General features: G+C 54.8%; 3 protein-coding genes across 3 annotated transcripts; 1 reads left to right on the top strand and 2 right to left on the bottom strand.

The window, feature by feature from the left end:
• Window positions 1–116: 116 nt before the first annotated feature.
• On the bottom strand, window positions 117–1,350 carry VTN49DRAFT_4586 (uncharacterized protein; the record flags this gene model as incomplete). The annotated part of the gene is made up of 3 exons (XM_069412548.1): window positions 117–1,027; window positions 1,088–1,246; window positions 1,302–1,350. The coding sequence occupies 3 exons, from the start codon at window positions 1,348–1,350 to the stop codon at window positions 117–119; spliced, it is 1,119 nt and encodes a 372-aa protein (XP_069267781.1).
• Window positions 1,351–6,606: 5,256 nt separating this feature from the next.
• On the bottom strand, window positions 6,607–8,000 carry VTN49DRAFT_4585 (uncharacterized protein; the record flags this gene model as incomplete). The annotated part of the gene is made up of 5 exons (XM_069412547.1): window positions 6,607–6,910; window positions 6,996–7,174; window positions 7,245–7,513; window positions 7,561–7,624; window positions 7,767–8,000. 5 exons carry the CDS (start codon window positions 7,998–8,000, stop codon window positions 6,607–6,609), a joined length of 1,050 nt encoding a protein of 349 aa, XP_069267780.1.
• A 240-nt stretch (window positions 8,001–8,240) lies between these two features.
• Window positions 8,241–13,357, top strand: VTN49DRAFT_4584 (uncharacterized protein; the record flags this gene model as incomplete). Its single annotated transcript, XM_069412546.1, has 3 exons — window positions 8,241–9,952; window positions 10,051–12,646; window positions 12,728–13,357. 3 exons carry the CDS (start codon window positions 8,241–8,243, stop codon window positions 13,355–13,357), a joined length of 4,938 nt encoding a protein of 1,645 aa, XP_069267779.1.
• Between the last annotated feature and the right edge of the window lie 41 nt (window positions 13,358–13,398).

The raw sequence follows: 13,398 nt of genomic DNA, 5'->3' as shown, positions 1-13,398 counted from the left end.
CCAGGAGCGATGGGCGGCCGCCGTTGAGGTCAGAAAAAGGGAAGGGGAAGGTTGAGGACCGAGGGAAGACGGAGGAGACGGATGGCAAGTGGAAGGCGAGGGGGCCAAGGGGAAATTTATTTTGGCCACCACCCCATACGCTCGTAACTGGCAATCATTTCTCGAAGAGCGTCGACGTTGAAGGTGGGTCGCTCGAGGGTGAAGCCCGTGGTTTTCTGGAAGAGGGATCCGTCGATGCAGAGGTCCTTTCCGTTGAAGATGTCGCGCTCGATAAAAGGGTTGATGGGGCCCGGACGGGTGATTTGCTTTTCGGCGAGGAGATCGGCCCAGCCCTGGAGGGAGACCTCGTTGATGTCGTCGATGATGTCATCCAGGGTGAGTTTGGCGAGCATGGTGGCCAGGGATCCTGTGAAGGTGACCTTAATGTTGAAGATGGACGTGAGGGCGTCGGCGAGGTGGCCCTGGTTGGTGTCGGTGGCGTCGACGACGTTGAAGAGGAAGGGCTCGTTGCCGGGACCTTGCTTGGCGCGCCACTCGGCGGCCGTCCACATGGCGCGGGCCGCGTCCAAGACATGCAGCGTGTTGATCTTCAGGTCCTTGGTGTCCAGCATCTCGAGCTCGGTGCCGAGATACTCGTTCGTGCGGGCCAGGCACACGGCGATGGCCACCAGTCGCCGGTCATACTCACCATAGACGTACGGGAAACGAAGAGCCACCGCGTTCAGGTCGGGAATCTTGCGCAGCTCCTTCTCCGCTTCATGTTTATATTCCGCAAGCTTGCCCCACGGTTGCTCCTTGTCCGTCTCCTTGCACGGGCTCGAACTGCTCTTGTAGATCAGGGCCGTCGACGCCTCGACGAACGCTTTGATCCCTCGTTTCGCCGCTTCTTTCCCTAACGTGACGCTCAGACTCAAGTTTTGTTTCTTGTACACCTCGGCATCTAATGACGATCGGTTATCCCCTGCGCAGTTGAACACGTAATCGAATTGCTGGCCATTGGCCCGATCGAAGATGCGCGACATTGATTCTAGCTGGGTCAGCGACGAATCGTTAGCCTTTTTCGGGGGGGGGGGGTTTCGTTGCTTACGCTCGCGACTGGCATCCGCCTGAACAAACCGATCCTTGCATGCCTCCTCAAATTCCGGCGCCAAATAGGCCAGCTGGGGAAGCACCTTGTCGACAATACGCATTTCCGAGGCGAGGCCATTTTCATGGATATACTTGGCCAGATGACGGCCGATGAAGCCTGCCATCCATCAGCACTCTCCAGCGTGTCGGTGTATTTTTCAACGGGCGCATACCGAGGCCGCCGACAATCAGCACAGCCGGCTTGGAGTCCTCCGCAGCCATGCTCAGTCAATGCAATTCGGGGAGCCGTTTCCACAATCCAGCAGGTTCAATCCCAATTCTCAGCTACCAATCGAGCCGAATTGGAATTCAATAACACTAGAAACGGAGTCAGGCGAACAAAGAAAGGAGAATACAATAGTAGGATGAGGTTGATGCCGCGCTCGGAAATGTGTGTGTGTCAGTGCAAACGTCGGCATTTAATTTATCCCGGCGGAGTTTTGGTGGGGGGAGAAAGAAATCGATAAGCATTGCGCGCCTTTTGTGCTCGTTTTTTCTCGAAACTCGCCTGAGTTTCTTCCCTTTAACTCCAGTCTCCAGAGCCTGGGATCAGATCTAACTGTAATTCTAACCTAGGTTACTGGTTAGTCCAGCTCATGCCTTTGGCTTAGCGGTTTCAGCATGGGATCAATGCTTCTTGTTCATTTCGGCTGCGCTTCTTGGTCTGACAGCGCCCGACCACCATTTTTTTCCAAATATTCCACCGATAGAGCTCTAAAATCCTCACCATCCCCTGGCTACACGTTAATTGACTTTGTCTCGCTTCATCTCGTTTCTTGTTTTTCCTTCACTGCCGAATGCTGAAGCAATCCAAGCACTCCTGGATCCGTGTTCCGCATTCAGCGCTCCGTCCCGGCTCCACTTTTCCTTAAAGTTACCACGCCTTCCCTCTTCATCTTCCCATTGGCCAATGGCAGGCATCGCTGCTGCCCCGCCTTCCCGCTTTGGCTTCCCCCTCTTCCCAGTTTGGTGCTTCCTTCTCCCTCTGGCTTAAAGAGGGGTGGGAGGGAGAGCCGATGGTCTTTCTCATTCTGTCAGACATTCCTGAATGAGAATTCCGTTCGATCCGTCGAAGAGTCTGTGCTCCCAGGGGATCCCGGAGGTTCACGAAGACTTCTCTCATAACCTGATCTGACCCTGGAGGTCTCATGCATGCGGCCTGCAGCGTGCATATCTAAGGCCCTCCACTCCTGCATGGCTGTCGAATGGCCTGCTTTAAGGTCGAAATCGTTGAGCCTCATGCGGGGGGATACGAAGATCGATGCCGTCTGCGGGTCTTTACGCTGAAGACATACTTTTTGGAATGCATGGACATAAGAACTGCACGGATGGACTCCCAAGGCAGACTCGGTCAAATACTGGCAAGTGTTCGATAGTTCACAAGGTGATGATGATGTACGGAGCATCCTGAGCAACGTTCGGTCAGTCGATCCAATTCATCACGCAAGAATAGCACCCTAGACGGGTGACAAGAATTTGCTCGTGCTACAATTGGATCTCACGACCGCCGTCATATCGCCAACTGTCGATTGCTGTGGAGAACTACCCCAAGTAGACGAGCTCAAAGTCAGGTACCCAGGGCATTTGCTTGTAACTCAGAGATTGCTCTGGTGGACTCGATCGCTAGAATTTTCACTTTGCGCATGCCACGAATCAGAGCGGATGTGGATCGAATGCGGTGCAAGGAACCCGAACAACGTCGAACAAGATCCGCTTTGTCTGCAGAGCGTTGCTCCTCGGTGTTCTTTTTTTGCCGACGTAACGGACAATATCGGATTCAAGTACAGTAGTTGTATCATCTGCGGGCGTTTCTATTTCCAGACTCAAACAGATCATAATTTTCGCAGACAAATACCTCTCGCTACGACTTGCATCGATAAGACTCTTCTTCCAGCCTTGAAATCAAGAGGATGCCACCGCCAGCCGACATAACCGCCCGCCTCCTTCAATCATCATCACCGTCATTATCATGACTCATATCAAGCTTCTATTGATGTCAATGGATCGTTTCTCAATTGCGATCATCGTCCTTGGCCATATTACATCCACTTGTGGATCATATTCCGTCATGATCAGCGAACTGGAACTCGATGCTTGGCGGTGAGGATCATTCAGCCGCCCCATCTTGGGCAATTGGTGCCGATGAAGGCGGCTATCATTGACGCTGGGATCTGAGAGCCACAATGCTTTTTGAAATACTGCAGTATCAAGGTCGAGGAGGACTACTATTAGTTTTTACTGCAGTCACCGGAGCTGGGACGTCTCGAAGTCACACTGTTCATAATGGAGTGACTTCCCTTTTGCTGATAGTTGCGGGGGGAAAGTCATTAACTTTCTGGACCCTTCGTTCCCGCGGCATGCCTACTGGTGCGCCAATTCAGGCCATATCCGCGGAGGGCCATTAGAGAACTAGTGAGGCATTTCTTTGCTCGTACCGACTGAGTCGCTGTTGAACATGATCAAGAGCATCGATAATCATTCCTTGCAGCTTTACTGTCATGGATGGGCCAACTGGTAAAGTAGCCCAGTCGTCCAGCCGGGTTGTAGATGCTTGCGGAGAGTCAAGAGCATGCCACGACTAGTTATTCAAGGAACGGCATGTCCTGTTAAAATCCACAGGGCGTGTTATACCCATTCCTATTAACTATTTGGGTAAAGAGCACAGTCAAAGTAAACTAACTGAGGCTCACTTTGCGCATTCTTACGACGGTAGGGCTGCAACTGCAATTCCTGCTTCGAACGTGGAAATCCTGACGATCACTTCCCACACTCTCCATTCCGTCGGGTCCTCTGACGTGGACACGTAGGAACGTGGAGAGAATAATGAGTCAGTGACCATCACGCAATGTAGAAATGCAACATCAGTCTAGCCCAAATTTAGGAGTGGGAATGATTTATTCTCTACACGACTCACAGAGCACTCAGAGTCATTGAAATCCCCTATCCCATGCAAGGGGCAGGTATACTGGGGACATGGTAGTATATGCAGCAAGCTCTCAGTAAAGCGATACTTACTCCGTACAGCATAGCTATATCAAAGACTGACTCGATATCGAGAGCTCCTGCATTGGAGGAATTCATGCCGCCAAATAATGTCCCTGCAGTGATGGAACTACTAGGAAACCCAAGAGACTTTTAGGATGATCATGGTATCAGACTGCCGGATCGGGGGCCATTGATACAATTGGCGCGACCAGTGAGACGCCCTGCAGCTAGAAAGATTCAGAATATCCTGAGGTTAGACAATGCTAGTACTCTATCTGAGATTGCCAACCTCGTTAATAGCCAACTAGTGCCCCGTACTCCGGGGGAGAACAGTGCAGTCAACAGTCAGTTTCATAATTAGTGAATTCAACGCATGTATCAGGCTGCCTCGAGTCATGTTTTGTCAGGATAAATTCCGTCATACTGACAGGCAAGAAACCCCTTAAACGTGCATCTTCCACGCAGATTTGGAAAAATGCCAAATGCAAGATTGAGGCAATCTCCGCGATTCTCGTGGACCATCCCCATCGCCAACACAGCAACTTTCTAGTCGTCTGAGACTGAGAATCTGATGACCAAGCGTGACGGAGATCCAAGGACGCATGGGTCTCTTGAACCACAGGAACGGAATGCACGGCAGATGCTCCCTGGTGTGAATCAATGCATGGACAGCGTAGTGATCAGCTGGAACGTACTGTCGCCGTTGAAACTGTTGCCGGATAGCCTATTCCCTTGACGGCCCAAAAGCGTACATGGTGTCTCTCTGGTCTTACGTTACTGCCCAATAACACAATCTGCAATCTCATTGAAACGGATCAGTGAGACGTCCAGGTCCACGACCTCAAGAAGTATCGGCTACAATGTCGCGGGAACTAGACAGGTAGCGGCGATATAGTTTTCAAGAGTAGTAAATCCCCAGACAGTTAGGAAGGGAAGGCCAGTTCTTGAGGTACATGGTACACTTTTCACTCCCGATCAGACCCAGGAAGGAACACCCTCGAAATCTTTGAACTATGTCCATGGACAAAGAATGGAATCGCACGAGGAAATGCTCATTTTATTAATACGAATAATCTACTTAGCGAGCCAGAAAGTAGTTACCCATGGATCAAAAATTGGCTCGATAGATATGGCTTCCAAGCGCGGACAGCTTGTACAGACTGTTCAAAATACAGACTCGACCCGGGAACAAATTTCGTCCGTCAGATGGAAATCTTTAGGAAGAAGCCTGCCGACAATACAGTCCCATGAGCTGACCGCCGTATGCAAGCACCATACGACGTTAACGACCACACCGAGTCACCAGACTTCTTGTCAGCCCTGATTCGTCCAGTACCAAAACTAGCTCTGCAGACTAATGGTTTCCAAGCCCTTCTATCACTGGACAAACCGTGATGCCATCTGCAGGTGCGTTGTCGTGTCTCGCTCATGTGCCCTGCCCCCCTGCTGCAAGGGTTGGACGAATCGTACATAAATCACATGATCTACATTTACCCTAATAGGATGGCCTCGCTGAGTCAGCGCAAATCGTGGCATTTCCCCAGATTCCTCAGCCAGGAATGATGTCAACGGCATCTATGGCCTCACGCATAACCTGACAACAACTGTCGTCGTCAACATTATCTGCTGCAAAGCCGGAAACTTTTGAGTATGACGGAAGCTTCGATTTCTGCCTAGACTTGTGAAATTGACCAATATTATCTGGCCCTGCAAAAGACATCATCGAACCGTGTAACTTGCAGCTTGAGATTGCTGACGGCAAAGTCTGGGTAGCTGCGTGGTGAGATTAACCTAGATAGATACGATGCTGCATGCATGACGCGCATCCAATGAAGCAGGGATCCGTCACCGTCCTTTTTTCGTCCCGAGCCAACATTACTTTTTTTTTTTTTTTTCTTCGTCAGAGTCACTCGAATTTACCACAATCAGTGCATCACTGTGCCGAACCGATCAAAATTTTCTTCTTATTTTTCTTTGCTCTTCTGTTGTCTTCCTTCTTTTTGGGTCTCTTTTTCTCGCGTGGATCCGTCTCACGGCATTCGCGGACGACGATCTATTTTGAAAGTGTCTTTGCCGACGTCGACTCCATCCGGAGAAGAAAAGGGAGGGTCACCGTTGAATCGGCTCCACTGCTGCTCCACCCGGATGGCGTTCTGATGGCTTCTTGAAGGTTCTGCTGTTTCTGGTCAAGAACCATTTGCCTTTATTGTACTGCAGTCTCGACGGCGGCGATCAGAAGATCCGTCGTTTGATTCCTTTGATAAAGCAGCGCGGTCTTCCCATGCTTTGTTGTCACGTGCACCTTGCGCCGGATGAGTCCGGATGCGATTAGGCAAGGATGCTTTATTGAACGTAGGTTCAGTAGCTCCGGGGGGTGTCCCAATCCAGTTTTGGCCAACGACCGTTAGCCTCAGATTGTTCGGCCCTCAGGGTCATCGCGCCAGTGGGGACGCATCCACTGGCAGCGGGTCCAACAGCATCCCGCACCCTAGCCTAGGCGATGCGGTGATGGCCGACCCGCTCGTTCGGAGTGGAGGAGCGGCGCGCCTCAGGCTGGGCTACTGGGGGATTGACCGGCTCGCGACCGCCACGATTGGCCCACAAATTGCCGCCAGATCGGCTGGCTGTCTGATTGTGATCCTGTTGCGTGTCTGGGAATGCGGCGGCGGGCGCCACCAAGACCCCATCGTCTCGGGATGATCGCAGAGTCATCCCAAAGTGGAACCACTGCCAAGCTCCTTCGAGATTGTCGGTCGCAGAGCCTCGAACCTCAGTCAGCGGTTGGCATGAACGGAGTCTGTTAGCGCCCTCGCATCCTCGTTCCCCGTAGAGTTTGGATACTCCCACCCCCCCCCCCGGCCGCAACGCAGGATCAGTCCTACATAGCCCATGGAGGCGGTGACGCTGCGCGCAGCCTCCCGTGCACCCTTTTCCGCCGGTTGGCGGCACCACTGCTGGGGAACCCTGGCTCGGCGGCCGTTCCATGCTCCACTGCCAAGGCGCGCCATCGAAGCCACCAGCCGACGATCTGCTTAGGGCTTGGCCCGCTTGAGCCTTGAGGCTGGAAGGCTCTGGGGGGTCTGGGACTGAGGCTGCCACCGCCAGCGTGCCTAACCGTCCAGGATTCCCACCGCTCCACCGGGACCAGCGTTCCTCACTGCAACCGTCGGCTGGGGGCAGTGAGCAATCAGAGGGCGGTGTCGCGTCTGCGCGCGCTGAGTGGCAGAGCGAGGCCCATTCCTCGCAGCATCCAACCGTGTCGAAGCGCGCACAACAAAGACTGACTGCACTTTAATCCCGAGAATGCTGGTCCGCCGTTGCGCTGTCAATTCGCCAACAAACGGCAGGCGCCATGACTCAGCGGCCGCTGATTGGGAAGGTGGACCTGGGTGTGATGCACCTGCCCTGCTTGGCAATGCATCTGTCCTCTTTGCTCCTGCCCCATACCCCCATCTAAGTTGGCCAGGGCGCGCTTTCCAATTTCATTTTCCCCAGTCTTGACCTGTCTGCCCTAGGGCCTTCCCCTCTTGTAAAGCTGAGCATCCCGGAGCCCAGGTTGATCCTCTCCGTCGCTTCTATCTTTGTTCCTTCCTTCCTTGCTGAGAAACTTTGCAAAGCAGCCTTTTGTTTGTTTGTATTCCTTCGTCGCCTACGGGTACAGTACGGAAGTACAGAAGGGCCTCTTCTTCCGCCCATCGAAACGCTTCGATCCGACCTTTTTCTCTGCTTCCTCCAAACCGCGGCATCTGCGGCCTTTGTTGCCGGCTCGGCCGGCTCTGGCGTCTTACCACGCTCCTCCTCCGCCTGGCCGCCGTCCTTCGACCGTCCAACCGCCGACCGGCTTCATCGATCGTGTCGACGCTGCCGAAACGAAGGCCTGCCTTCATGACCCGGTCTCGCTCCTCGCCGCCGAGTCCTGTGAGCTCATGATGCGGTGTCGAAAACGCTCCAAGGACCAGAATCGTGGATGAATCGTCCAGGATTGCTGAAATAACAACCCTCGTTCGCTGGTCGGTCTTGTCATTGGCAGGTTTCGCGCTGGACAAGGAACACTCTCAGACCGGCAGCCTTCCATCCGTTCTGCCTCACCGACTCTCCGGTCCAGGGACCGGCAAGGAGAGGCCAAAATGTATCCCACCGTGGCTCTTCCCTCACAATTCCACCCCCACCACCACATGGACTATCGGCTCAACCATGACCTCGTGAACCCTCCATACGACTGGAATGCGACCGCCGCCATCCAACCGCCATTGCAGTATCCCCGCCAGCATGCCTCCCACATCCCCTCGAATACCGTCCCCCGGAACAATTACCAGTTCCCACACCCGGTTCAGCGCCCCGAGTCCACCAACTTGGGGCCCCTGCCGAACAATCTCGGGGAGGCAATGCCCGGCGAGCACGTTCTGCGAAGGAAGACCCCGAACGGGACTCTGACTGCGGGATATGATGGCACCCCGTCTGATCGAACCGCCCAACCGCCGGCCTCCAAACACCTCCTGGTTTCCTCCTTGGATTCCGGCCAGCCCCTACCCTCGCAACCACTGCCCTCTCAGGGCACCGCGTCCCTGAACGATTGGCATCAACCGTCCATCGATCCGACCGTCCCCATCCAGTACCAGAGCTTCCCGCCACCTTACAATAAGCAGGATCGGCCTGGAGGCGCCACGGTGGACCAGTCCGCGGGCAACGGAAGTTGGCTTCGGTCGTCTGATTTTCACCCCGGTCTCGATTCCGTTCTGCAACAGACTCTGCCACCGACGCAGCAGGCGCAACGGTACTACATGCACAATGGCTCCATTCCCACCGTGCTACCCGCCACGCTGCAGGCAAGTCCGGGCCCAACGGCTCCCGTGGGCACTGGTCCGTATGGTCCCTACTGGCCAGACGGCGCATATGTGCCTTACCGACCGGCAGCCATCCGTGACTCTCGCTTCATGCCCACCACACAATATGCGCCTCATCAACTACCACCTCACGACCCCGCCTTTGCCTCACTTCCTCCGTCTGGGCGGGCGGCGGCTGGAATGCCATGGGTCCAGCAACCCGTCGCATCAGTCAATCATGAATCGTTCCTCCAACAACAGCAGCAACCTCAAAATTTCCCGCCCCGCCATGCGCCGTTGAACTCTCTAGGGACGGGTAGAGATCCACTGCAGCCCACTTACCAGATGCCCGCCTTGAACACCGCACCCTCTGGTCAAGTGGTGGGCGACGTTGCTGGCTGGCCGGCCACGAACACCATGCCGCAGACGGGCTCGATGACATCGGGAATGAACACTCTGACACAGTCTGTGTCAAATGCAGAATTCAAAGAAAAGATGCTGTCATGGGCCCACGGCGTGTACGTGGATCTCTTGGCGACTATCCACCAGACGCGGAAGCAAATCATGTCCAGGCCCACGGCGGATGGGCAGCCTCAGCGGCCTGTGAAACCAAGCATTTATCCGAAACCGCCTCGCCAGCCCGGGATGGACTTGTCAGCTTCTCAGACCAGCGTGCAGCGACACAGTAGTTATCCGGTGCAGAACGGCCTCACCAACGGCGTCTCTCACTACGGCGTCGGTCGGCCAGGCGCAGTTGCCGGCCAGTCCTTGGACAGCTACCACGCCGTTCGACGAGCATGCGGCAATTCCTTTTACCCATTCGCAGGGCCGCAAGACCACCAAAACTCTATTGTGGCTGAAGCGGCACGAGCATTGGGTGTCCTGTCAAGTTTGTGCGTCGAGAGCAACTACGAGTGGATTGATGGGATGCTCCTCGTCGGCTGTCTGGCGTACGGCCTGGAGGACTATCAGAAGGCCTCGAAATGGTACTCTCGGATCTTGGCTAGGGATGCAAAGTAAGTATTCCTCTCATTCGCCCATCTGCAATCTACCCGCACATTTTATCCGCTTCCTCTGTCTTGGCTTCTTCGTCTGGGGCTAACAGATGTCGCAGTCATGTCGAGGCGATCAGCAATCTTGCGGCGACCTATTTGGCGCTCGATCAGCATGAGAAGGCTCGGGAGCTCTGGACCCGTGCTGTGGAACTTCGCCCTAGCTACTTCGAAGCGGTTGAGCATCTCGTTGGTCTTCTGTGCAGCAATCATCGCGGGCGAGAGGCTGTGAGGATCATCGATTTCGTGGAGAGGTCCCTGAGGGTGCCCAAGAATGGAGAGTGCTTCCGATCGGACGAGCTTGCGAGTGAGGCGGAAAGCGACGCTGACAGCACGGCTTCCTATGACCGAGCCGCTTTTGATTATGACCGGGACCGCGAATTCGATCACACCCTGAGCGGCAATCCCAAAGATTCGCCTATGGCGGGCGCCGCGTTGAGCGGCTACGCCATTCCTGGCTCGGACAATGGCCGGCTCCTCGCGCTTGTTCATGCCAAAGGAAACATGCTCTATTCCTTTGGCGACAACACGGCCGCTGCTGCGGCGTTCGAGACCGCCGTCCTCATCGCTGCTGGGAGACCACGTCATGGCATCAAAGGGCTGATTAGAGAGATCATTGCTGCCTTCACCAGTGTTTCCAGCTCAGGTTATCACGCTCCCCCGGAGGCCTTTGATTCCAATGAGCCAATCCTGCTGTATCCAGAAAAGGCACTGCAGACAGCAAGCCTCGTCTTCCCTCCGCACGGTATCCCGCATGGTTTGCAGTATGTACCGGAAGGGTCACCAAGGAACGCAGCGATTGCAACGACGAGCAACGCCCTGCTCTCGCTTGCAAAGATCTATCAGGATGGAATGTCGCAGGCGTCAGCTACCGGAAGCACCAAGGGGACACCGAGCGTTCGGAACATCTTGGCTCTCTATTACCTGTCGCTGTCACTCCATCCCAGTCCGTCGACAGCCAACAATGTCGGCATCTTGCTGGCTGGCATCCAAAACAATGGAAATGTCAAAATCCCTCGTCCGCCCCCAGGCAGGAGCACTCTTCCAGAAATTCCAGGAGTTACCCCTGGCAGCGGCGTTGCCCTGGCGCTGGCGTATTACAACTACGGCTTGAGCTTGGATTCGCGACATGCTCACCTATACACGAACCTGGGCAGTCTTCTCAAGGACATCGGTCAGCTCCAGCCCGCGATTAAGATGTACGAGCAGGCGGTCAAATACGATGGGAACTTCGATATCGCTCTGGCGAACCTTGCAAATGCTGTCAAGGACGCTGGTCGCATCAATGATGCCATCACCTACTATCGGAGAGCTGTCAAAGTGAACCCGGATTTCGCCGAGGCCGTCTGTGGTCTTGCAAATGCTCTCAATTCTGTCTGCAACTGGACGGGCCGTGGCGGTCTTGTTAACACGTATGGGTTCAAGGACCGTTGGCATGTAGACGACCAGGGTATGCTGCAGGATTCGACGGGCATGGAAGTTGGTTCTGGCTGGATGCAGCGCGTGGTCGACATCGTCAATCGCCAGTTGAAGGAGGGCGAGACCTGGGGTCAGGGTTTGTTGACACCGGCCCTGATCGAGCAACTCGCCACTCAGCTGGCGTCGACGGCCACGTCGAACAAATCCGTCGGCAAGGCGGCGCTCACGACTCTCTTGCGATCCTGGGCTGGCCAGAGGTGGGAAGGGTCGCGGGTGGTTCGTTTGATTGAGCGCGCCATCCGCACCATCACTTGGCGATGGTATCAGGACCGTTATATCCACGGCAAGGAATACCCGTTGACCAAGTACCAACGGCCGCAGCTTCCGTCAACCCTGACGGTTCCTAATGCCCCCACGGTCCTTCCCTTCCACACATTCACCTGCCCTCTCACGGCCAAGCAGGTTCGTCACATTTCACAGCGGAATGGGCTGCGGATCTCCTGCTCGACTCTTCGGTCACCATGGCTTCCCGCCACGGTTTTTCCACCGCCACCTCCCCCGAACCCCTACCTCAAGGTTGGCTATGTCTCATCCGATTTTAATAACCACCCTCTGGCGCACCTGATGCAATCCGTTTTCGGTCTTCACAATCCGAACAGGGTCAAGGCGTACTGTTACGCAACAACCCCCAGTGACAACTCTGTGCATCGACAGCAGATCGAACGCGAAGCCCCGGTATTCTACGATGCCAGCAGCTGGTCGATCGAGCGCCTGGTCGGGCAGATCGTGCAGGATGGAATCCACATTCTAATCAACCTCAATGGATATACTAGGGGTGCCCGCAACGAGGTATTCGCTGCTCGTCCGGCGCCGATTCATATGTCGTTCATGGGTTTTGCGGGGACTCTGGGCGCCGAGTGGTGCGACTACATTCTTTCGGATGAGTTGTCCATCCCGCGTTCCACCCTGAGTCCTGGCCAGCGGCGACAGAATCTCGAGGACCGCATGTTGGAAAGCGATCACGCCGAGGATGCGGATGATTGGATCTATCAGGAGAGGATCTGCTACACTCGGGACACGTTCTTCTGCTGTGACCACAAGCAGAGCGCGCCAGACAGCGAAGGTTGCAATCTCACCTGGGAGCAGGAGCTCGAGCGACGCTGGAGGATGCGCAAGGAACTGTTCCCGAACCTCAGAGATGATGCCATCATCCTCGGAAACTTCAATCAATTGTACAAGGTAAGGATCATCATTGAGCTTTTGCTCCCTGGATCGAATACGGTTGCAGTTTAGAGCCTTCATGCTAATATGGAGTTGTAGATCGAACCTACCACGTTCCGCACGTGGCTCCGTATCCTAGCTCGGGTTCCAAACGCGGTCTTATGGCTACTTCGATTCCCTGAGTTGGGCGAGCATAACCTCAGACAAGCCGCGCTGAACTGGGCAGGGAAAGAAGTTGCATCTCGGATCATCTTCACCGATGTTGCACCGAAGCATATGCATATTTCGCGAGCTCAAGTTTGTGACCTGTTTCTGGACACGCCCGAGTGCAATGCGCACACGACCGCTGCGGACATTCTGTGGAGTGGGACCCCAATCCTCACGTACCCCCGATATCGATACAAGATGTGTTCGCGCATGGCATCGAGTATTCTCACGAGCGCGTTGCCCAAGAACGAGGCAGGTCGTGTGGCGCGGAGTCAGTTGATTGCAACCTCGGACGAGGATTATGAGAACAAGGCTGTGTATCTGTGTCAAGACTGGCGATATGAGTTTGGCAGTCAGGGCCGGGTGACCGGCCGGCTAGCTGAGCTGCGCAAGATTCTGTTTACGCATCGGTGGGAAAGTGCTCTGTTCGATACACGGCGTTGGGTGCGGGATCTCGAGGATGTATATGAGAAAGTTTGGGATGCATGGGTTCGCGGCGAAGAAGGCGATTTATGGTTGTGACTTGTGTGTTTCCCATATACCCCCGGGTTTTGTTTTTGTGC

The sequence above is a fragment of the Thermomyces lanuginosus genome, assembly GCF_041956635.1.
Source record: "Thermomyces lanuginosus strain ATCC 200065 unplaced genomic scaffold VTN49scaffold_31, whole genome shotgun sequence".
NCBI classification, from domain to species: Eukaryota; Fungi; Ascomycota; class Eurotiomycetes; order Eurotiales; family Trichocomaceae; genus Thermomyces; species Thermomyces lanuginosus.
Note: the sequence above shows the minus strand (reverse complement) of the source record. Positions and strands in the feature narration are given on the sequence as shown.